The sequence below is a fragment of the Macadamia integrifolia genome, unplaced genomic scaffold, assembly GCF_013358625.1.
Source record: "Macadamia integrifolia cultivar HAES 741 unplaced genomic scaffold, SCU_Mint_v3 scaffold1457, whole genome shotgun sequence".
NCBI classification, from domain to species: domain Eukaryota; kingdom Viridiplantae; phylum Streptophyta; class Magnoliopsida; order Proteales; family Proteaceae; genus Macadamia; species Macadamia integrifolia.
This window is the reverse complement of record NW_024868210.1, coordinates 117011-142264: the sequence shown is the minus strand read 5'-3', so window position 1 is coordinate 142264 and position 25254 is coordinate 117011. Positions and strand designations below refer to the sequence as shown.

The 25254-nt window shown below is 39.1% G+C and overlaps 1 protein-coding gene and 1 long non-coding RNA gene across 6 annotated transcripts; one reads left to right on the top strand and one right to left on the bottom strand.

Moving 5' to 3' along the window:
• Window positions 1-10218: 10218 nt before the first annotated feature.
• LOC122063795 (BURP domain protein RD22) lies at window positions 10219-11820 on the top strand. 2 transcript variants are annotated; one of them, XM_042627496.1, is made up of 3 exons: window positions 10219-10374; window positions 10464-10569; window positions 10660-11820. In XM_042627496.1, exons 1-3 carry the CDS (start codon window positions 10336-10338, stop codon window positions 11583-11585), a joined length of 1071 nt encoding a protein of 356 aa, XP_042483430.1. In that variant the 5' UTR covers window positions 10219-10335; the 3' UTR covers window positions 11586-11820. The 2 variants fall into 2 exon arrangements, with proteins under 2 accessions (XP_042483430.1, XP_042483429.1); XM_042627495.1 differs by having other exon boundaries at window positions 10657-11820.
• A 2818-nt stretch (window positions 11821-14638) lies between these two features.
• LOC122063793 lies at window positions 14639-23838 on the bottom strand. Of its 4 annotated transcripts, none has more exons than XR_006135472.1 (3): window positions 23565-23838; window positions 23184-23369; window positions 14639-16565 (listed from the first exon to the last, which is right to left on the bottom strand). It is a non-coding gene; the product is annotated as an uncharacterized LOC122063793 (long non-coding RNA). The 4 variants fall into 4 exon arrangements; XR_006135471.1 differs by lacking the exon at window positions 23565-23838 and having other exon boundaries at window positions 14639-15132; window positions 15223-16565; window positions 23184-23557; XR_006135470.1 differs by lacking the exon at window positions 23565-23838 and having other exon boundaries at window positions 14639-15817; window positions 16425-16565; window positions 23184-23557.
• Between the last annotated feature and the right edge of the window lie 1416 nt (window positions 23839-25254).

The following is a 25254-nucleotide window of genomic DNA, read 5'->3' as shown; positions in this document are numbered from 1 at the left end:
ACAAGAAACTGCAAGCCATCAAGGGACCTCGTGGTGTCCAAATGCCTGGTTTTCTCCTCTTTGCAGACTATATTTTCTTCTTTTTAAATGGCTCCATCAGATATGTCAGACTTTTCAATGACTTCCTTACAAAGTATCAGTAGTTTTCTTGTCAACAAATCAACCTCAACAAGAGTAAGCTTTTTCTGGGGAAGATGTCTCTAGATAGGAAGCAACTCATCTCTGATACCCTTAGAATCTCCATCTGCAAGTTCCCTACAAAATATCTGGGAGTGAAAATTTTCAAGGGTAGGGTCACTTGTGAACCTCTCCTCCCGGTGATGGATAAAATTAAAGGAAGGATGGCTGGTTAGAAAGGAAAGCTCCTCTCCATGGCTGGTAGGGTGGAACTGGTTCGATCTGTTATTTCTGATATGCCGTCCCACAACTTCTTTGTTTACTGGTGGCCTAGCTCCTTACTAATCATTATGGAGAGATGGATGCGGAATTTCATTTGGAGTGGCGATCCTGAAACAGCCAAAGGAGTTACAGTAAATTGGGACTCAATCTGCAAGCCTAAACAAGGAGGGCTTGGAATTAGGCGTCTGAGGGATGTCAACAAAGCTCTTCTCTGTAAGCAGGTATGGAATATAAGGCACTCATCATCGGCCCTGAGCAATATTATTAATGCTCGCTTTTTGAGGAAAAATGGGGAGCTTAAGAAAGGATATAAATCTTCCACGATTTAGCCAGGCCTTCGGAGAATGTGGTCTCTTGTCTCTAGCAAGGAGCGATGGGTGGTAGGTAATGGGTTATCTATAAACTGCTAGAAAGACAGATGGGTTGACTCTGAATCTTTTCAAGAAAAAGAGGATTTGAGAGATGATTTGTTTGCATCTTCCTCCATGACAGTTGCGGACTTTATTGACAATAATGAGTGGAACTTCCCCACGGTTTCATCTTCTCTTCTTCAAGATTTTTTTATAGCTGCTTCAACTATCAATATCCCTAGAGGTAACATAGAAGATAAATGTGTTTGGACCCTCTCCACCTCTGGTCAATTTAGTACTTTTTCCGCTTGGAATGATATTCGCCGCCAAAATCCCAAGGTCCCTTGGCATGAGCTGGTCTAGATGAAAGGCCTCTCTCCTCGTCAGTCAATCTTTGGCTGGCGTCTGTGTCACATGAAGCTTCCTACTAATGATATCATTAGGAAAAAAGGCATCTCTTTAGCCTCCAAATGCATCATGTGCGGTTTCCACTCTGAGACTCTGCCCCATCTCTTCTTAAATTGTAGTGTATCTTGGATCCTCTGGGAAAGTTTCTTGAGCTGTTTTGGTTTGATTTGGAAGGATCAATCCTCAATTGCTGAATTGATCTCCTGGTGGAAACGAAAACGAAGAATTTTGTCGGTAAAGGACCCTTGGGCGGCTGGCTTGATTATAGTGACCGACACTATTTGGCAAGAAAGGAATCATCGATGGCATGGTGGTAAAACTAGGGATGCCCTCTCTGCTTTTCAAGAAAATATTGAGAACACTTAAGGAGTCTAATCTCGACTTAAAAGGGGTCATTCGGTCTACTGTTGATCTTCTTTGCTGCAGGAAGCTAGGGTTACATGCAGCTCCAGGCGTCCCTCCCTCCATTCTTGAAGTCATTTGGTGCAAGCCTCCACTCGCCTGGTCAAAGATAAACATTGATGGTAGTTCCATGGGGAACCCTGGTCGAGCAAGAGGTGGGGGCGTCATTTGTGACTCCAATGGGAAAGTTATATTCTCCTTCAAGCACTTCCTTGGCATCAATACGAACTACTATGCAGAATTCATGAGTTTTCTTCATGGTATCCGCCATGCAATGGGTCAAAGGATTACAAACTTATGGATTGAATCTGACTCTGTGGCAGTAGTCACCGCTGTTCAAGGCAAGTCTCTCCCTTGGTTTGCCCTACAAGAGTGGCTCTCTCTACAGCACTACCTCAATTCTATTTCCTTGCTTCAGGGAAGCCAATCCCATTGCGGATTACCTTGAAAATCAGCTGCAAAAACAGGATTATCTGGAACCATGGAGGAATTTCCTACTCATATTATTGAGGAGATTAGATGGGATTCTTTCTCCAAATCAAGATTTAGATTCTGCAGATAGCTTTGGAGGACCCTGCTGATGGCAATGCCGAAGGTGGGGTCCTTTCTTTAGCTTCGATTTCTCTTGATGTACCTTTATATCTTTTTTCTCTTCCACATTTTGATACAATTTTGATTTCTAGCAAAAAAAAAAAAGGAAGAATTATGGGGCTAATAAGCAGGATGATACAAAGAAAGGGTAAGATAGACTGATCACTAGCAATTAAGAGAAAGTAAAAAATTGGTCCCATCAAGTAGTTAGGATTTCTTTACATACAGTTATTTGAAATGCTTGATTAGTGGGAGTTCTGATTTTGTTTAATATTTGTTTATGTTTTGAACCTTAGCCCGTATGTTTTGAGGCACAGTTTGATGAATTATGGTTAAGTTTTAGCATTTATATTATGCACAATTATTTCTTGAAATATTTGGTTTATGATTTTATTTGAGAATGTTTTTGTAGGCAGTAATTGTCTTAGTTATAGGCAATATTTTACCACAGTTCAAAATGTAATGTTTGCCACATTTTAAGACAGTATTTGTCACAGTTCATAGGCAATATTTACCACAGTTTATAGGCGGAAAGTCACAGCTAGATATTAACCACAGATCAAAGGCGATTTGCTACAGTGAAGGTTAATATCACAGTTAAGGACCTACATGGAATGACAATAGTGTAATTTGAGGATATGTCAATGTTTCTATGATGGTATCCCACGTAGATTCGTGTTAAGAAACTTACTTATGTTTATAATAACAGAAAGTTGTATGCCGTATATTGAGGTGTATCTTCTGCTGTTATTCGATATCAATGGTTTTTCAACTGAATCACAGTAAGAGTGATTAATATAATAAGATTCTATGGTCACACCAATTTAAAAGACATCCTTATAATTAATGTAGCCCAAGTGGGAGATTGTTGGATTTATGGGCTAAATTAATTATTCGGGTTGATTAAATGGGTGAGAGTCAAATTACATGAACTGGTTCGGTTCACTCTCAAGTTTAGGGATATGCTGGCTCAACCTATTATGGTTTAGGGTTTTGGGTGCAGGACAGTATTATAAATACTAGGTTTTTGGTCCCTACAGTCATTATGCACTCTTCCCCACTTTACCACTAAAGTGAGAGAACCAAGGAGGTTTAAGGGGTTGTAGAAGATCCATAGCCAAACCATTATTCACTCTTCCCCGCTTTACCACTAAAGTTTAATTTGAAAATGATCTACTTATGAACACAAACCGTCTACCACATGTTGAGGAAGGAGAATGGTAGCTTACGTTCGGAATGGGATTTAGGTAGCGGTATCTGCTACATGTTTGGGAATTTTCAATTTGCATTTAGTGAGAAATAATTAATTATAAGTGATTACTAGTTGAAATTCTTATCTGCTCTCATATGTTGGATGAATTGTTCTTTTCAGTCAGTTCTTTCCTCCATCCCGGCTTACCTCTATGTCCTCCTTCATCTTCCCATGAAAGATTTATCATAATTTGGATTCAATTTTTTTTTTCGTTTTTGGAATCAGGAAAGGGACCGTCTATAAAGCTCCATATTATTGATTGGAATAAGATTTTGTACCTTAAGTCTGTTGGTGGCCTTGGATTAAGAACTTCAGCCTCTAAACAAAGCTCTTTTTACTTACGTTAGGGTAGAGATTATTGACCAGAGAATCCTCTCTCTGGGCTAAAATTTTATAAGCTAAATATTTCCCCTCTAAATCTTTATTTGACCCTATGGTAATGACTAAGAGGGGTTTTGAAAAATATGGTCTTGGTGAAAGTTGGGAATGATCAATGTACTTCTTTTGTTTTTTTTAATACTACTTGGGTTCTTACTTTTCCCAAGTTTTCCATCCCTAACGTCCTTATGAGACTTTCATACCCGAGTTAGTGATCAGTTTATGTTGGGGGACAACTGGATTGTCAATATTTTATTAACTACTCTTCCTCCCTATATTGTTAATAAATTTTTTAACTTTCTCTCCCTGATCTGATAACAATGACCATTGGTGGTGTATTGTTTCAAAACAGGGTGTGTAGACCACAAAAATCGCTTCTAATTTTCTCCATCTTAATGGTGCTGCTACCTCTGTTGGTAAATAAGTGTGTTAGGTCTTTTTCCTGCTTATCAAGGTGGCCTTTCATTTGGAAATTCAAAATTCATTCGAAATTTAAGTTGTTCTTTTGGATGCTTTTACATGATGGTTTTCGAGTATAAGGGACATCTTGTGAAAATAGATGAAATTAGATCCTTCTTGTGGTTTTATAAACACCATATCTAATGAAACACTATGGCATGTATTCCTATCTTGCGAGTTTTCCAAGCATATATGTGCTGCTGGGCCATTGGGTTTTAGAACGGATTATGTTAGAGCAAATACCAACAAATACAAAGGAAAAATAGAAATACAGATTCACACACAACATAGATTTAACAAGGTTCACACACCGACATAGTGTGCTACGTCATCGGGCGAAGAAGAAGATGCTTCACTACTGTAGAAGATAGGTTACAATGAAGATCACTCAAATATATCCAACTACAGCAAGAAAACTCGTCCAGAAACCCTAGCTCAAAAAACCCACAAAATACAATGTTTGTTCAACAAGATGACTGTACATTATATACTCCTCCAAGTTGTGGGTCGATCCATTAGATTGCCGTCAATCGGGTGAAACCGTACTTCATACCATCGGGGGCTACAACCCTGCACCCCCATATGAGATCAGTGCTGGACTCCTCTGCTTCCATCACAGATCTCAGAAAAAATCTCATTCAAATCGCCACTAAAATATATCAAAGCGAGTCATTCTTCAAAACGAAATTAGAATTCAAGACAAACTCAACAGATTATTTCCCCAATTCCTCTTTTTCTCACATCTTCTGCACCCTTTTAATTATTTCCTTCGTTATACCTAGAAGTGATCTTCTTTGGGTGTTTTAATGTCATGATAATATCCACTTATTTTATCTGATCCGACATGAACCAGCTTTTTGCTTCTAATATTAAACATAATCCCATGTTGGTTATTAGTAATATCGATCAATTGATGGATTTCCAACTTACATTTGATTCCCAATTTCACTGATCATTATCATTGTACAATCCCTCCAGAAGACATATGTGCCCTTCCCAGTTGCCTTCCATCATTACCCTTAACTACTTGTCCTATTTTGATTTGATATGCACAAGAATCAATACCCCCAAGAATCGAACATCAGGTAAGGCTTGTGGTATTTTATTCCAAGGTTGTTTTGTGTTTATCGATAGCTGTAGATTATTTGATGACTGGAAAAAGCATTGATGGCTTTGGAATTGGCAAACTTCATGGAGATGATTACAGTGCGTGGTGGGGGTATGAGTTTACACTGGAACAGCCTATGACATATTGTCTTGGAAGTTTTTTTTTTTTTTTTTTTTTTTTTTTTTTTTGAAGAAATATTTGGGTTATCGGACAAGTGGACCAGGTGGATTCATGAGATTTTGGTCTCATCATGAATCTCGGCGTTGTTTAATGGTGGCCCAGTAACATTTTTTTGGCGTGGAGATAGGGTTGCGTCAAGGGGACCCATTTCCCAAATCTTATATCCTAGCGGAAGAGGCCCTTGCAGGAGGTTAAGATGTTTGTTGGATGAGGATTATGGTCAAATCTCTTCCAGGTCTGAGAGGAGTTCATGTGCTTAGTCATTTGCTCTTTGCAAATGAGATTTATTTTTTACGAATGCATTGGCCTGGTAAGTGAGGAATTTAAATTTTTTCATTGTTAAATACTAGGAATTTTCTGATCAGAAAATTAGTTTAGAGAAGAGTAAATTATTCTTTGATATAGTGGTCCCTCATCAAAGAAGATATATTTTAGACTCTGGATATCTATGTGCTCTCTTCCAACTCAGTAACTAACAGTAGAGATTTTCAAGGTGAGAGTTTGTAAATATAAAATGCTCCCTATGATGGACAAGATCAATTCTTAACTACAGAGATGGAGAGAAAAATTATTATCTATGGTAGGGCGAGTGGAGCTTATCAAATCTATGATTGTTGGAATGCCCTTATATAATTTTTCAATTAATTGGTGGCCAGATCATTAAAACTGCAGAAAATGGATGTGATATTACATCTAGATATAAGAGATTGATTAAATTAAAAAAATTACAGTGAAATGGGTTGATGCATGCAAGCCTAATGAGGGGGGTTGAGCATCCGTCGATTGAAGGAAGGAAGCTAATAGTGCTTGTCTTAGCAGGCTGGTTTGGCAGGTGAAGCATGAGGTAACTGCTATGAGCCATTTCTTGTGGGTAAGATTTATGAATAGGGATGGATCCCTCAAGTCATCATTTAAGTCTTATTCTGTGTGGTCAGGAATGAAGAAAATATGAAACTTTGTTTCTACAAACGAGAGATGGACAGTTGCGAATGGTAATAGTATTTTGTCCTGCGTGACAGGTGGTTTGGTCCTAATCCTATTGTGGAATTAGCCCTATGCTTCCTCATCTTTCTAGGCCGTGAAACGGAGGTGGCTGATTTTATTGTTGATGGGGTTTGGAACTTTCCAGCAATATCGTCGAAGTTCATGAAAGAAGCTCTGGAGAAAGCTCGTAGCCTACCTCTACCGCTTGACAGGGTAGATGTGTGTAGCTGATCCTTATCGCCATTGGGTTTTTTTTTTTTTTATTGTTAAACAGCTTGGGAGGGGATTAGAATTTCGAACCCAAAAGTTGGGAGGGAAATTTTTCTTTAGGGTAAGTATGTCCTTCCTCGCCAGTCAATTTTTGCATGGAAGCTTCTCCAGGGGAAGCTGGTGTGTGATATCAAAATTAAAGAAAAAGGGGTGCACCTACCATCGAGATATGATTTGTGCTATAAGGACGAAGAGACAATACAACATCTATTTATTAATTGTGATAGCTGTTTGGATATTTAGTAGATGGTGGAGGAGGAAATCTAAGGTCCTTGGTCTGTAAGGGGCTTGGACTTCTGGTTTTGTTTTGATCCCTTTAATTTATGGGTAATTTATAGTGCCTTCTCCTAGAGAATGCCACAATTAGAGAGACACTCCCTGCATAATAATAAATTTAGCTCACACCCCTTGTTATCAGTCGCTGTTACGGAATATGCCTCAAATGCTGATGTCAATTGATATTTTTTTATAAATACCAAAATATTCTTCTAAAAAATAAAGTACCTAATATACCTCACTTAACCCCATAACCCTTACAAAAAAAAAAAAAAAAAAAAAAAAAAACTTTTACTCTCCGTGAAGACCAACAGCTATGGCGGCGATGGGCCGCAACGGAGGTTTGTGCCACATCTTCCTTTGAGCAGGAAACCCTCTTTGAACTCCACGGTAAAGGTGAGTGGAGGTTAAGGGTAATGAGGGACTTGGGTAAAATATGAATTGGTCATATGTTATAGTGAAAAGGGTACAATAGTCATTTCAACTCCTCACTTAACAGCAACTGACGACAGGGGTGTTAGCATAATTTGATATTATGCAGAGAATGTCTCTCTAATTGTGGTATTCTCCAAGAGGTGGTGTTGTAAATTACCCTTAATTTATATGGGTTGCACGAAATGCTTAGTGCTTTTAAGGAATTTCAAGATCTCGGGGTCAGATCACGATTGTGGTGTTAGGTGAACTCAATTTGCTAGCCTCTAATCTTAAAGGAAAGATTCGTATGGTTGCAGACCTTATGTCAACAAATAGGCTAAAAATTCAAGTGCCTTGAGGAAATCCTAAAGCAATCAGGGAGGTTTTTTGGTGTGCTCTCATTCCAGGCTGGGTGAAGTTAAATGCCAATGGGTGTTCCTTTGGTAACCCTGATAGGGTAGGTGTTGGAGGTGTCTTTAGAGATAGCAGAGCTCAGGTTCTGAATCACTTTTGGTCTTATTCGAGGGTGACAAATAATTTTGAGGTGGAGTTCCATGTGCTAATGTTGGGCCTAACGATGGGTCAGGAGAGCAGGTATTCCAAGATATGGATCGAGCTCGACTTGGCAGTGGTGGTGGTGTTGTTCTTGAAGGGAGTAATTCCTTGGTATGTGCGACAACAATGGTTCTCCCTTCAAAACTTTCTCCGGGGCATTGAGTGGAAGATCACCCAATGCTATCGAGAAGACAATCTCATTGCAGATCACTCGGCAAAGTTTGCAACGAAATATGAAGCTTCCACTCCTTTATCCGAGTGGCCTATATTTGACCTGAGTTTTCTTTTTCTACGTTTCCTTCTGATCCCTTTCCTACTGATGGCAATGCCGAAGGTCGAAAGGGAGCCAAAGGTTGGTTTTATTTTTGTTTGACGACAATCTAGTTCTTTCCAAGATGTCTTGTAATTTCTTTTGATTTTTTTTTTCCCTTCTTTTTCTTTTTAATACAAATGATCCTTTAGCGAAGAAAAAAAAAGGTATTGATGCAGACTCTCGAAACTTGCTCTGAGGTTTGAAGATGGTTATGGAGATAGGATGGTGATGTATAGAGAAAATTTGGTACGACTCTGGCGAAGCGCATAACTTGGTTGTAGACTCGAGCATCTGTTTGTGGCTCTGGGTTCCCTTCCACCGTTTCTTTATGTCATTAAATTCATTTTTTTGGCTAATTTTTTAACTCGAACAGTCTAAAAATGTGGTTCTTTTGTTTAAGCATCAATCCATTATTTTGTTGTATGGGCCAAACGTGGATGCACTTCGATGTTTTGATTAATGGTTAATTTTCTTCATTCATAATATAAAATTTTAAAATTATATAAATTTAAAATTATATAAATTTAAAATAATAATTAAAAAAAAAAATGAGTACTTTTCTTCCACAAAAGATAAGAGAGCTATGAATTACTTGTCATAAATGATACAAGTAAGCAAGTGGATTTGTGGGAACCAACCCAAGAAATGTCAATCCTACGAGGCTGTGCTAGAATTGTAATTTAGATCCTCGAAAACAGACGGCCCTGGTAATACCAATATAGTTAGGATGGCGCAAGACCAGCATAGGCCAGTGATCTCCTAAAGGGGTTGAAGCCAACCCTAACCCAAACACTTCAATGCTAGCCAAGCTGCCAAGGTCTACGTTTAACAAGCTCAAACCAGAGATCTCCTTACCTTAGAGGTTGGTATTTATCCTTCAAAAGAGTGTTTCCAAGATTTGGTACATCCAAATCCACTTAACAACGTTTACGTCATAGAATTATTGGTATCTTTCATGCTTTCCAAGAAAATTGTGAACGCTAAAATTCTGTTCCCTTTCAGGTTTTTTCCTTAATTTTTGAGTCCCCTGTAACTCCTAGAGGTCCCCTAGCACCCAAAAAAATATACAATTGAAGACTTTACAACTACGGCAACTCAAACTCAAACCTAGTTGGGTTGGGTTTTTATACTCTTGTAACTAATAATTAAAGATGGGGCATGTGTCCACCCCTGAGCGTAGGTACCTTGACCTTCTAGAGAAACGCCTCCCATTTATTTATTATATCTTTTCTATTTACAAAACCAAAAAGAGTGAAAGAGAGGAGAGAGAGTAAAAATTGAAGATGAATCTGAATTGAATTGGTTTATGTAGAACAATCTCGAATGCCTTCAATGCCTTGGGTTCGGTTCGTAAATTTGAAATATGTTAGATGAAGAGAGAGAAAGCAAATTTGAAATCCACAAATCAAGAATGCACAAGAACCTAGCACGTGGATCTCACTAAAGACTGCCCTAAGATCTAAAATATATCTAAGATCCTTACGTATCTGATCTTAACCCCATGCTAAACCCTCATAAATAAATAAGTAGTTGTTTGGTTGCTGGTTGACTAAAAGTCCACACAATTTAATACCACACCCATCAATTTAATTTCAAGCAGCAACTCAGTATCCGTTGACTCGGTAGCTTTATCAATTTTTGTCCATTCTCAATTCTTTTCTGACATCATTGCTAGACAGACACGTACGTTTCATTGGTAGACAGACACGTACGTTGATGACTATTGATGCTTTAGGCTTACTGTTCTTCTTCAACTTATCTCCTCCCCCACCACCTCCTCTTAGGTTGGCCCAACTACATTCAATGGTGAAAACCTACGGTAGTTGGAAGCCATTAATCCAGTCGCCTACGTAGGTGTATGTGTCTATTTACTCATCCAAGCTTTATAAATTCCCTTACACTCACCCTTCTTCCCATTCTATATGCTTAGTTTTCCGTGTCATCTCCTTTAAACTATCCTTAGCTTTCTGGTCTTGTTTTCAAACTTCAAGCTTCAATGGATCTCCGTCTCTTGCCTATCGTTGCTTTCCTTTCAGTACGAGTCCTTACCTCATTTAACAGATCTATATGATCACTTGGGTGCATTAAGAGGAGTTGAACTAATGAACTAAACTTTTTTTGCAGCTCGCTTTGGCAGTGACTGGTGCAACTCTATCTTCGGAGGATTACTGGCAATCAGTGTTGCCAAACACGCGGATGCCAAAATCAATCCAAGATCTTTTGTCATCTGGTCTGTATTCAAATCTTTGTTAACCATTTGGTTTCTTAACACTACCAATCTTCATCTTCTTACTATGAGACTCTCTCTTAATATTAGCAGATGTAACAGAAGAGAAGAGCACTTCAGTTAGTGTAGGAAAAGGTGGTGTAAATGTCAACACCGGAAAAGGGAAGTCCGGTGCCCCCACGGGAGTAAACGTTGGACGTAAGGGTGTAGGTGTGAGCACTGGTAAGCCGGATGGTAAAACCAATGTGGGTGTCGGAAAGGGTGGGGTTTCTGTACACACAGGTCCAAGGAAGAAGCCAGTCGTCGTCAACGTGAGCCCATTCATCTACAGCTATGCTGCCTCCGAGGATCAGCTTAGAGATGACCCAAATGTGGCCCTCTTCTTCCAAGAGAAGGACTTGCACCAAGGCACTACCATGAACTTACACTTCACCAAGACAACATCTGGTGCCACCTTCCTGCCACGCAAAGAAGCCGAGACCATACCCTTCTCCTCTAACAAGTTCTCCGATGTCTTACAGCGATTCTCAGTTGTGCCCGGATCAAAAGAAGCTCAGGTGATGAAGAACACAGTCCAAGAGTGTGAGGAGCCAGCGGTACAAGGAGAGGACAAGTACTGTGCTACTTCATTGGAGTCTATGGTGGACTATAGCACTTCAAAGCTTGGGACTAATGTTCAGGCCATGTCGACTGAGGTGGACAAGGAGGAAACCCAGAAGCAACAGTACACCATCACAGCAGGTGTAAAGAAGATGTCTAGCGATAAGGCTGTGGTATGCCATGACCAACCTTACGCGTATGCTGTGTTTTACTGTCATTCAACTCTAACCACAAGGGCTTACAAGGTTCCATTAGTCGGTGCTGATGGAACAAAGGTTAACGCCATTGCTGTGTGCCATACTGACACATCTAAGTGGAACCCCAAGCACTTGGCCTTTCAAGTACTTAAGATTAAGCCTGGAACTACTCCAGTTTGTCACTTCCTTCCTGAAGATCACGTTGTGTGGGTTCAAAATTAGACGGAGAACATATCATATATAACACCGGTATTCCTGCTTTGGCTTGCTTCTTGTGCTTATAGGAAGGTTTGTTTCCATGGGCACTTACCACGGCACCTAGTACATTCATGTACTAGTACTTCACAGTTATCTCCCTCTAGAGTTAGTTTGTCTGTTCTACATATGTACGTACATCTCCATGGAGATGTTCACATCTAATAATACATAATAAATGCTACTACTTTATTTTTACTCATTTACTGTACTTTTCTAACTGATTACAAAATACTACTTCTTCTGCCTCGGGATAAATCCGGAAAAAAATTGTCTGTTTTTCTTCATCCATGTTTTTCTTGTTTTGCTACCTTCAGAAGGCAACATGTGGCATTACTTTAAGTGAACGATCAAGATTGAGTTAAAAACCAAACTGGATGTTGTAATAACCATTACCCAACTGAATTAATCTTGACTGTTGATGACACGTGTCATCTTCTGCAACTAGCAAAACACAAGAAAAACAGGGATTAGGAAAACAGACGATTTTTATCCGATAAATTCAGGTACAGGAAAAAATATGGTGAAGGATTAGGAGGATAATTCCAAGTATAATTTGCTTTTCAGTTATACTAAGATGAGCATCATTCAATAATGCTTGAGGTCTTGGCAGAATTCATCGATACCGATACCATACCGATCTGCCAACACAGTATCGATATGGGGGTTTTTTTTTTTTTTTTTTAAATGAAAAAATAGTGGTGTTTTGATCTGTGTTATTGTGGGGATGCCTTGCTTTCCTAAATAAGGATTTCAAATAACTTATATGAAACTACCCCTACCTGATCTAATTAATTAGATTTAAATGCAGAATGAAACTTTTAATTGAAAGACGAGGCTAAAACAGAGTTGAGAAATTTACCATCATCATCATCCCAATCGTCCTTTTCAGGCAATCTATTCCGTGGCAGTAAGTGTCTCATTCCATCTCCATCAAGGAAAAATCAGCCATTGCCTTCTAATGGTAATACAAAGAGAAGAAATTATTTCTTTCCACATATATCATCATACCGACAGGTCATTGCCAGTTAGGAAAAATTCCCATCATCCATTAATGAACCAAATTGTAGCTTTCACCCTCTTAGGGTCTTTTCGGTTTTATTTCTAATTGTATTATTTACTTATTTCTATTTTTACAAGTGTTTGGTATAATTTATAACACTTAATTCTATTTATAATAAATTAGAATAAATCACTAATCACAAATCACAAATTACTCTCAAGCTATTTGTGATTTAGAGTAATTTGTGATTTGTGGCAACAAATCGTTTGTGTTTGACTTTTGCACTGCCTTAAATGAGCACGAGTGCTAAACTACTCAAAATCAAGGCAATTAGGTAACTTCAGTATGTTTTATGCTTTTCCAACAAAAAATCTCAAATCCTATAATCTCTCTCACTCGAAGTTGAAGGCGAAACATGAAACCTATTTTCTCATTATATAATCTATTTATAAATAGTAATCAAACAAATATTATTTGTGGTCCATAATTTATTATACAAATAATTTCTAAAAAATAATTAATAAATTACAAATAGAAATCATACCAAATAGAGCCTTAAAGACGTCATCCATCAGAACATATTCACCAATTCCTTCCCTTCCCATGCCTCACACTCACACTAGTCACTAGATAACTACCCCCTTATCCCATGACTCCATGCAAAATAAATAACCCACTTCCTACGGTATGTGCTACTACAGTAGTGCATTAACAAAATAACTTCCGATTTCTTCAAAGTAACATGTGATGCTACATTCATGCAAACTGGCCCATCTAAAGGAGGCCTTGGGCATATTATCCGTGACCATCTAGGTCGCCCCAAACCAAAATAACTGTCTAAACTGTACGCTTCAAAATCTTGCTGATTGCATTAAGTCATGCTTCAAAAATCAAAAGTGAGTCTTGTGGTCTCAATTCTTACAACCCGGATAATCTTTTATGATGGCGAGGAAATAGACACGTCATGCAGAAACGTGGAACAATTCCATTACTTGTACGATTCTTATTATTCTATTGGCCAGGAAGTTTCCACATCATCTTCATTCCATTCTTCTCCAGTGGACTGAGACTGGTTTTGAACCTCAAAATGTTGTTGATGAGAAACCTGCCTATCCCACCAAATCTCACCTCAAAACCCTTGTTGTTTTGTACCCATATTCACCTCCCTGGTCCCTTCCAAATCATGAATTTTAGTCCAAAATCAGAACCCAATTTGGTTCTAGAAGTCTATTTTCCAACAAAAAAAAAAAAAATGGTACATCATTTGCTATGTTCTAGAAGAAATTTTGACCATTTTGGTAAAGTGCGTCTGGGCTGACTGCAGACTCTCGAAATTTCAGAATTCATTTTTTTTTTGTTCAACTTTTTTCAAATTTGATTCTAGCACTTTTTAGGCACCTCAACCACTATATTTCTCGACTCTTCAAGATCTGGAAAATGCCTTTCAAGATTCCTAAGGTCCTTTCTATTGTAGAACTGTTTGTCTTCCCAATTAGTCTTAATTTCATTCTTAGAAATTGCCTATGCTTGGAAGGTTGTTCCACGCTCATCCATATAAGCTTGTACCAATGAATGGAATGCATACTTGAGTTGATTCATAATTTTATTTGGGCCTCTGGCCTTTGAAAAGAAGTAATTCTTCTTGAGTTCTTGTATCTCTTAGGTGGATTTCCTTTCGGTGGCGAATTCTTTTTCTTTTGAAGCGGTCACTTGTGTTACCTCCTACTTCTTTACATTTTTCCAGCACAAAACATAGCGTTATTTAAATCCTCTTAAACGCATAGCACTCAACAAGTCCACCAAAATCTAGACAGCTGCTGAACATCAATCTCCCGAATGAGGACTTGCACCAACCAACTGCATACCCCCGTTTAGAAAATTTTATGTTTTTTTCTCATAAACACATCAGCCTCTACAATTGGGACAAGGTTGATGGTATCATAGCATCTCCATAAACTGCTAGCATTAAACATTTATGTCCGCCAAATTTTTTACTGCCTTTCATTTTCTGAACCTCTTGAAAGAAAAATGAAGCAAACAAATTCATTCTTTACTGGCCTTTTGAACTCCTGACAGGATTCAGTTCATAGATAACTCACTAATAACAATATTCATAGCCACTCCAGAAGGTAAAATTCACTATGTTACCTGGACACATAAGAATATGCCACACCTCTCACATTTCACTTTCAAGTACAAAGTGCTGCAACCAAGTTTTTTCTTCAAGAATTCCGAATGTTGCATTTTCTTTATACTGTTCAGCTTGGAATAGGTGCTGGGGAGCCTCAAGTTCTTCCCACCTTCAGATATACTTGCAAATGAACTAACAGGGAAAATAAATGCCAATATAATTTTTTTTTGAAAAAATAATATGAGGTTCCAACTTATGTCAGATTAGCTCTTACAAACCCAGAAGGGGGACAGCACTTTCCATGCTCACTTCTAGCAGCAGCAATGCAGCCTACTGTATTACAGAAAGATCAGCTTCCCACACAAGTTCATCATGTACATCTGAATAAAGAGTAGAATCCGTCACAATGCCCAAAAAACATATTGCCATCAGATAGAAATAGACTATCACAAGTTTGAGAAGGAATAGACCTAAAGGAAAACAAAAGAAATTGTATTCCTTGGTTATAGCCAAACTTGAATACCGCAAATGTTTTGAGATAAACTGTCGACCACAAAAATATATACCTGTTAGAGCAAACGTCAAGATATACGAAAATAAATAAACAAAAGATCCGCACGACACAGAGATTTAACGAGGTTCACACACCAGTGTAATGTGCTACGTCCTCGGGGGAAGAAGAAGATGTTTCACTATGCAGAAGAGAGATTATACCCAAGTAGCGGCAAGAAAACTAGCCCTAAGACCCTAGCTCGAAAAATCCCCAAAATACAATGAATTTCTCAACAAGACAATAGTACATTATATACTTCAAGTTGCGGGTCGACCCATTGGGTCACAGTCAATCCAGTCGAACCATAACCCCCGCACCCCCATACGAGATCAATGCTGGGCTCCAGGCTATTGGCCCAACCCCTCTGCTTCCATCACAAATCTCAGAAAACTTTTCATTCAAGTCGCCACCAAAATATGTCGGAGCGGGTCAATCTTCAAAACGGGTCAAGAATTCGAGACAAACTTAACAATACCTATAACACAGCCTCAGCGGCCTTTTAATGAAAAAACCTGCAAGAGAATCCGGAATAAGCATGGGAAACCATTTTGCAAAAATGCTGCTTGAAGTAGGATTCTTACACCCCTCAACAATCAAAATATCTATCATTGCAATCTTGATTATATCATTAGCAGAACCCTGGAAAATCAGCTCAGTCCCTGGCGACTTTTAACACAACATCTTAAACGCTATTTTCTGCAATGGTGTTACTTGACAAATAAGCATTCACAACTTGTCTCTGAACTTTGGCCTTTTCTTTATAGCTTCCAAATTTTATTTTTTACTAAAATTGGTTTACAACCCTTAAATGTCTCCACATAAATGCATCACAATATATTACAGATGATAAAGCCTCTACATTGCTCAGAGAGAAGAAAGCATGACATACCAAGTGCATTATAGTACAATAGATGGCACTTGAAACCTAATTTCTGTAGCTTCGAGGCACGTTTATGCATCAGGTTTCAAATATGAAGGCCCCAAATATAGATGCAAAAACATAGAATAACTCATAAATAAACTGATAGCTATTTAGAAAAAAATAATAATTAAGAGGGTCTTTAATATATGTAGTTCATCTAGTGCATAAAAACAAATGCAAAAAATAAAAATCAACACCTGAACATTTGGTTCCTCCATTGCAAGTCACACACTGTTGCTGTTGAGGACTAGGAACAGATTGATGCTAATGTACTAATTAAAAGCTTTGCCTAATTCTTATGTCCTGTGTTTTCTAATCTCTGGAACAATAGGATGTGCCTGGAAAAAAATGAGTTATATTATCCTTCAAGCTTAAATAACAGAGTAAGCAACCAAGAGAGAAAAAGAGACTAAAAGAGATAACTGGTCCATGGTGGCAAGAGATGCAACTTGGGCCCAAAAAGGCCCCAAACCTACCCATTTTTTTCCAGGCTTGGGCAGGGATTTTCAGCCATCCGCTGGGCTAGGTTGAGAAATCCCAGCCCAAGGTCAAGCAGATCAAGCTCAATTTACACAAGTATATTATGGGTATGGTCATGCATAACACTTTAAGCACGCATAAGATGCTTGTACATTGCAATAGATAAACTGAGTAGCTTACCATGTCATACGCTTGGTTTTGAACCCCTTCCTCTTCCAACCTCCCCCCCCCCTCCGCCAACCCCCACCCTAACATATGAATTTACAGATCACCATTCTCACTGGACCCGACCTCGGTCCAAGGCCGAGGATGTGGATTGGACCCAAACAAGCTGGGCTACAGTCAAAATCTTCAGCCTGCCTAACTTGCACCCCCTATTTGTGCCAATATCACAGTGACCCCAGATTTCCGCTGAATATTAAAAATTTCAAATTTCCCAAATTTGGCAGATCATGGTTGATATCAGCCAAAGTAGGTGGAAAACAAATTCAAAGTTTTCCCTAGGTAGGTCTTCATATATTGACCAAAACCAAAAATTTCGCCAAACTTTTGGACACAAAAAGTTCAAGTATTTCTATGATTTTGGGGGCAGTCCTGGTCAAGGTTATTAGCTCAAAGTCTTCAAGCATAGTTGACAGCACTATGTGGACCTTTTTTTTTTTGTTTTTTGGATAAAGCATTTGAGTCTTAAATTTAATCAGATTAGTAGGGTCCAACTGCACCTTGCACTCATTTTGTTGTCTCTATATTAGTTACCTAGGAGGACCGATAACAAGATCAAGAGCTACTGGAACACTAGAGGTTAGTGGCACCAATGCGCCGGGATGCCTCTACCCACAAGATATACAGAAGCAAGCATCTGCATTCCCTCTTAACCAGAATAACCAGACCTGCCCTTCTCCATCTCCGCCACCCACTCATCATCTCTCAGCGTCGCCACAACACCACAAGCCCAATTTCAGTTCTTGGCTGGAGCCAATAATGTTTGTCGGCCATCTTGGCCATGAGAATTCATTATTCTTATCTAGACGTGCGTGGTGTCATTTAATTGGTTCATAATCTGAGATTGAAATAAATTCATCAAAATTGAATAATTATTGGATGTTGCCTTGTAAATATTTTCCAACAATTTATATCAGAAGGAACACTCAAACTCAAGAACTTTTGCTCAGACTTGGTTTTGCAATCTGCAAAAGAATCTCTCTCTCTAGCTATCTATGTTTGAATCATCATGGCTACCATCGTAAACTCCATAGTAGGATGCATTCCCACAAATGTAATCGATCCTATCAGAGTTAGGTTTGCTTCTTGCGAAATCTTAAGGAGAACATTAAAGAATTAAAGAATGCAGCAGAGAAGTTGGGTGCGAGAAGAAAGGACGAACAAGGAAAAGTAGAAGAAACAAAGAAGCAGGAAGGGATTGAAGCATCAGCAGACGCAGATTGCTGATTCAATCAAGTCGATAGAGTTGTATTCAATGCCACCAACCTACTCCATTTTACATATTCAAGGCGTTTCGGGACAACAACAACGAAGGATTCTCTCTCCCCTTCTCCACAACTCCTCCTCAATCACATCCTCCCTCACCTCTATTTGGCCAGAGTCCTCAGTTTCCACTATCACTATCACTTTAGCTTAATTCCAGCAATTTCGACTTCAATCCTACACCACCGATCCTGGGAACCTTATTTTGAGACCGACAGTAATTCCCCTTTCTCCATGAAATTGGAGCTCCCCAAGCCAACAGCCCCAGCCAGCAGACATAGCTACTGCTGCCTCGGGCACAGCCAATGAGTTTAAGCTCACGTCGCCTCTTGGTCCTCCCAGGCAATGAAGAAAGGGCAACGACGAGGGAGCAGATCGACAGCCAAGAACAGCTCTCTCAACGGTGGAGCAATGTGACAACGGAGCAAATCGTCGCCGGATTTCAGTAATCGATTGTGGAGAGCAGTGATGAAGAAGGGACTGTGGAGAGCAGCGATGAAGAAGGGGGCAAATCCAAATCGATGAAGAAAACTTCCGTTTAGCATTTTTAGGGATTAAGGCTTGATTCATATGGGAAGAGTAATTTTGGAAGAAAATTACATGTTTGAGTGATAATGTCATCACTTAATAGAGCTATCTAACGGAAGTGGTACGATTGAAAGAATCTTCAAACTAGAGGGGAGGGTGCTGGTATATATGAAAGTACATGGAGAAAACTTGATATTAAGCCATAGTTCAAGGGAGGGGAGTGTAATTTCCTCTTATTATTATCACATTCAAGAAATTTCCTATTGCATAACCACCAAAGATAATCTTGAACCTATTTCAAAGTATTCGACCCGGTTTAATGACAAATACCCAATATCTATTATTCAACCAAACATTAAACGTGAACAAGCTCTTTAGTGCCCTATGGCTCTGATACTGTGATGCTCAGTGGAAGGTATTCCATCAGGGCGGCTGCTGCTTCGATTTCGCTTCTTTCAAAGTGCACTGCAATGACTAGACAAACAACTCACTTCAGGAAGAGCGGGCGGAAAGAGGAGGGCGGTTGTAGATCAGCTCGACCATCGGGAGAGAGTGGTCGTAGAGCAGCTAGCTCAGCCATTGCTTGGTTGCTTAGTACGTGCATCTTCTTCTTGCTTGTTGGGGCTCACCCATTGCTTGTTTAAGTAAAGCGCTAACGCCCTTTTATATAGGGTGGTCAACATCTCGAAATGGTTTTCTTGAATTGAGAAGAGTGCACCAAACATAACGATGGATATCAATAGCGATTTGAACAATCCCACCAGCAATGACCTTCAAGATTGCATGAATCACTCCATTCCTGTCTTCTGCCAGGCAAGATTGCAGTGGATGACAGCAGTCATTAAGAATGGTTTGCAATTCTTTTACCATCGGACCAGCAATTCGCCTGTACCTCATCCCATCACCCATCAATGAAATCACGACCAATCCTGGATTGTCTAAATATAACACTCCTAGCAGGCAGGTTGACTCAAGCAGCTAAAGGTCCCCCATCATTCCTCTTGTTATTTTTGCTGGAATGCAGTGGAGAATATTCATCATTTATTCTTCCACTGCCCTTTCTCCATGCACCATTGGGAAGGGATTCTATGTAAATGTTGGTCTAATAATCGGAGGATTGGGGACCTTGAGGTTGAGTGGAGGTGGATTAGGAAAAACTTTAAAGGGAAGTCCTTCCTGGATTCTATCAGTAAGATTGTGTTTGGTGCTACCATCTATCATATTTGGGTAGACGGAATCTTAGGACCTGGGCTACTCAATCTGGAATTATTCACCAAATCTGGGAATCAATCTCATTCAAGGTTAGGGGTAAGGTGCAAGCTTTCCAAGACTCCTGTCTTGGCTCTCCCTACAATAGGTTCATGGTAATTGCTTGGGATTTATCGACTCGGCTTGTGGTTCCTATTGTTTCCACTTCTTAAGGGTGGTTTGTTCATGTATGTATAGTTTATTTTTTCTTTTGGCTTTCCCCGGCCTCTCTTGTAAGGTACCTTTTCCTTTTCCTGCGCTTTGTTGACTATATTGATGATTTAACCAAAAAATGACACGTACAAGGCCCCTACGATAACAAGTTTCAACAATTTCCCTTTCCTCAACCTGTTTCAAGGTTAGTGAAGCACCTATAATTATCATAAATAGTAGATTATGAATACTTCCAAATGCGTATTAAGTAATTAATCTAATTCCTCAACATAAACAGAGCAGTACAGAATCAATGACAACAATGACATTAATGACAAGTTAAGAAGAAGAAAGGATCCACATTATATCGAGGAAAAAGTAAACAAGTCAAACAGGAAGATATGAAGCAGTGAAGAGTTAAGAGCCTACCGTTAGGCCAACATGGCAATAAGCAACACTAGTCAGCAGACTTTCTTTTAATATAGGATCCAATCATGCAGGACACTTTTGCATCGCATCAATAGCCAAAGAAATATTAATAAATTCACTACGATCCTCATGGTTTCTGGGAGAAAATTTATTAACTTGGAAACATGCCACGCAGGTTTAGTTTGGATGTCAATAAATGAGTAGAAAAGAAATGAAAAAATTTTATCGATTTGAGGAGAGACACTGCATCATGATGACAAAAATGGCATCATTATGCCTTGATTGGCTTATATGTCTATCTCTCTCCTCAAATTCATTTTTTTAGAAATTTTTTTTCAAACTAAGTCACAGTTGATTTGCATACTTTTCTCTTCTTGAGCAACCTTCAGCAAGGTAAATTTCAGAAGTCAAATTCATAACATAATTTACATAGGATAATTAAATCTGTAAAATAAACGTGAAGTGAGGACAAGAAACACATCCTACACAATCTAGGCTAAGGATTTCAAACATATATACCGGCAAGAATTTCAAATCTAGTTATTATTCTGTAAAATCAATAGAAAATACCGACTAGAAAATTGAAAACAATTAAAATCGAAGGGCAAATAAATCAGGACAAAATCCTTCTTAGACTATTCTCAGGATAACAGAAGTATACGCTCTGAATTGCATTTTGAAATTTTAATTATATTGGTTTAAAGCTCTTTTAAAATGAATACAGAACAGCATGGTCATAAGACCAGGACTGTCCCAACCAGTCAACTTGGCACCAGCAGCTGAAAGAAGCTGGGTTTCACCATTTGTGAAAATCTTGGGAAAAAAAAAAAATAACAGTCAGGGTGTGACCTACTAAACCCAGTAGACAAGCCGCCTGGGCTAACCTGGTGCTAGGTTCTCTCAGATGGTTCAATTTAATAAGTGTCAAAGTCACTTTTGTTTTTATCCAGCTATCACACCGGTCAAATGGGAACCCAGCTCCAAATGAGGTCAATAATGGGTTCGGTGACAACTATGTCGAGCCATGTGAGAGATAATATGTGTTTTTTTCCAGTAAAAGGATGCACAATGTGTTGTGGAGACAGCGTAACTAAGATGATCTTCATGGCAATGCAATGGATTATTGAACACAAGCATAATTCAGATGGTCTTTTTAGATTTCTTTCCACATACTTGATTTCAAACCTCAGGAAGATTTGCATCTAGGATGCTCAAAAGAGCAGAAATGCAGTAACAGTTTCAAGCGTCTGAGAGTAACAATTTCAAGTGAGGGACAGAGAAAAAAATGTGATTGAAAAAGAAGACAGGACAGTAGAGTGAGAAAAGGAATTGGTGTTTCATAATAAAGAAATAACACAAAAAGAGAAACTCAAGGACGAAAGGAGGAACAAACTGTAATTTGCCCCTCTAGACCTAATGTAGTCAGTCTGATTTGTTAACCAGATTTAGATCATCATTATCCACAATATCAGAGCCTAATACCTACCACATAGATTTGCCTACAGACTTATGGATTAGTCAGTCATAGATTTGCCTACAGACTTATGGATTAGTCAGATTTTTAGATCAAGTGCAAAAACATTTTCTGGGGACAATAAGGTCCTCTTGCAACTCAATGAAGTCGCACATTGCGCTACTACATTTGGCCACATGAGAAATCCAGCTACCCACCAATTAAAAGAATGAAATGCAACATAATCTGCCCATGTCCAACCAAGTTAAAGATAACACTTTTCACAGCATGTCATGAGGAATAATCAAAGTGCATGCATTGATGGTCTCATGTATTAGAAAGAAGAACCTCATGGGTCTTGTAATAGCTGGATTGGCAAACATTTTGTTTGGCAGTAGGACTTATATGGCTTCGCTTGATAAAGCCATTCAAGAAGACTTGGTATAGTTATGCTTTCAGTGAAGGTGCCCTTCTTAACAATCTTTAAAAAAAGAAAGCATAGGAATCTCAAGGGAGCAGCTCAATTGGGCTACCATAATACTGCAGATTCCTTTACAGATTTGGCACTGATTTAATTCTGATGCCATAAATGGATTTGGTTAAGGTCAGCATCAGGATCAGATTCTATTAACTGACTCAATGAAATCCATCACAAACCCTTCGAGTTTCCAGACTTTATTTAGGGAGTATGAATCAAAGGAAGGCCAGTTCTACCAAAAAAGGAAAGAGGAAGGCCAGTTGCTCGCCCCTTACAATGGGCCTCCCCAGCCAACCCCGTGAAAGAACTAGTGAAGTGATCATTATCCCTTCCTTCGCCTATGATTGAGGCACTATACTAACTCTAAAAGAGGATTCGAAGGGATTTGCAAGGTTCAAGGCTCTATAGATTGAAGTTTTATAACCATAGCTCTCTAGGTTCCTCACGTGCCCATTGCTTCAAGGACAGTCCAATGCAAGAACAACAGGACTAACTACACAAGATGATTTTGGTTCTGCAATTTCTTGAGAGCGGCCTTATTTAGCAGATACATTAGGCACAGTTGCATTCGTTCCAACATTTTGCAAACCAGCAGCATTTGGGTATGGTATGCAATGCAATATCCATGCCCTCAAAATTAATTTCTTAATTTCACCAAACTCAACCAACAATAATAAAAAACCAAACTTCAAGTAGACTCACAGAGTAGGCTTCGATGTCCTCGATCCAGTCCTTATGGGAACTGGATATCCTCAGCAAGAGGAAAAAGCCAACAGCTTCACCCCACGCTCCTCAAACTTCTCCCCTTAAGCCGCAATCTTGCGGATTTCCGTCGTGGTCATAGGCGTGAAATCCCCTAGACATGCATGATGCACATAAGCAGACACCCTGTCAGAGAGGTCAAATGTAAGAAACTCTCTCTTAAATATGATAAAACCCCAGTCTTGTTCCGCGAATTGATGAAGCTTGAACTTTCCATGGGTGTTCTCCATTGTCGACGTCGCCATTGGCAAGGAAAGAGAGAAGAAACTAAGGAATGAAGAAGAGAATAATGCAATGGTGACGAGGGGTGAGATTTCATACCTAAAGGAAAGAAAAAACAAGGGGTTTACGGGTGGTTTTTCCCCACTATTCAATATAATGGGTCCTCAAGCCGAGCATCCATAGAACCAGGGTCCACGGCCTAGTTATGCGACAGCTCTGTTCTATTCAACTGTTCCTTGAAATTATCCTTCTCTTCTGAGTTCCGACTTCTGAGTGAAGTGAAGGGGATCATTAGTAGCAATAGCAATTTAATATAGTAAAATTTCTGTAGAATAGCAACTGATATGAAATTTATGAAATAGCACTGAACTGATCACAGGTGACATTTGCCATGTCATGTCAAATGATCTAATTCAAACATATTAAGTTTCCGTTGTGTTTGGTGGTAAAAACTGGTATTGGTTTTGTAGATTTTTTTTCCTTTTTGGGTGAATAAGTTTGGTAGAACCTTATCTTCTCTCTATAGAGCATACTCATTTTAGTTAGTTTTTTTTTTTTTTTTTTTTTGGGGGGGGGGGGGGGAGGGGGGAGATGGTCGGGTGTTAAACTTTGTTTGATGCAACCGTAGAGCTGGAGAGTGGGTATTTTGTGGGAGGCGGGAAAGGATGGGGAGAGGGAGATAAAGAGACGGAGATGGGGAAAAGTGCGAGTGGGGAAGGGATCCGGCACTTCTCCAATACGTTGGGTGTTCAACATTGATAGGATGGAGGTTTGGATTCCGTTACGACTATAGAAGCCGAAGGCATTTTTGATGGGCTTTTGTTAGGAAAAGCTATGGGTTTAGACCCTCTAGCCATTTTAGTGATTGCCAATCAATTGTAAAATGCTTGTATAATTTGGAGTCTCGTTTGGACTTGGCTACTAGAGCAGTTGTAGAAGACATTTTGTGTTTAACTTCCTCATTCTCTATTGTTTTCTTTCATATTTTTCCTCGGTTCCAATAAAGAGGCTCATCTCCTTGCCAAAGGTGCTTTGGCCTTAGGTTTGTTGCATGTGTGGTTGATTCATCCACCCCCATGCCTTGTAAATTTCGCTTTTATGGGAAAGAGTTTCTCCTTCTTAAACTTTTTCTACACTTTCTATGGGGAGTGTGTTCATATACGTGCACAAGGGTCAATGGGAGCATATAAGGAAGCATCTACAAAAATATCATTTTCCCTTTCATGGGAGCGAGTTGGTCATTTCACACCCTCATGTATCTAGGCTTAGGGGCCACACTCCCCCCGGCCCCCACAGAAAACTTTCTTCCAAAAGTAAAAGATAAAAAATTTTATTTTTCGGGTTTAAAAACTGGGGAAGGTATCTATTCGCCACTAATGTGCACTTTCAAGCCTTAGAGGGAGAGTATTACATGGAAACACTGAAATTAGGGGGTATATAGGACATTTTACTGGAATTGCTACACTAATTTGAGTCTTGAAAGGGGTGCTGCGTGCAGTTATAAATTTCAACTGACAGTGTGCAAATCTTTTATCCTTAAAATTTCACTTTCTTCCCTTAAATGCAGAGAGAGAGAGATTAAATTTCAGCTGACAGTGTGCAAAATTTTTACCCTTAAAATTTCACTTTCTTCCCTTAAATGCAGAGAGAGAGAGAGAGAGACCACAAACGTGTACACTCAGCATTGGTAGGGAAGGGAGAGAATTAATGAGCTGAGAATGATAAGACCAATTTCAAGCTGTGAGACTCCTTTGGAAAGAGGTGAGAAGTTTGAAAAAAAAAAGAAAAA

Bases quoted from the DNA above. Each gene is read 5' to 3' on its own strand.
- LOC122063795 (XM_042627495.1), top strand. From the start codon at position 10,336: ATGGATCTCCGTCTCTTGCCTATCGTTGCTTTCCTTTCA. The intron at 10,375-10,463 runs GTACGAGTCCTT...CTTTTTTTGCAG, and splicing joins CTATCGTTGCTTTCCTTTCA to CTCGCTTTGGCAGTGACTGG. The intron at 10,570-10,656 runs GTCTGTATTCAA...TCTTAATATTAG, and splicing joins CCAAGATCTTTTGTCATCTG to CAGATGTAACAGAAGAGAAG.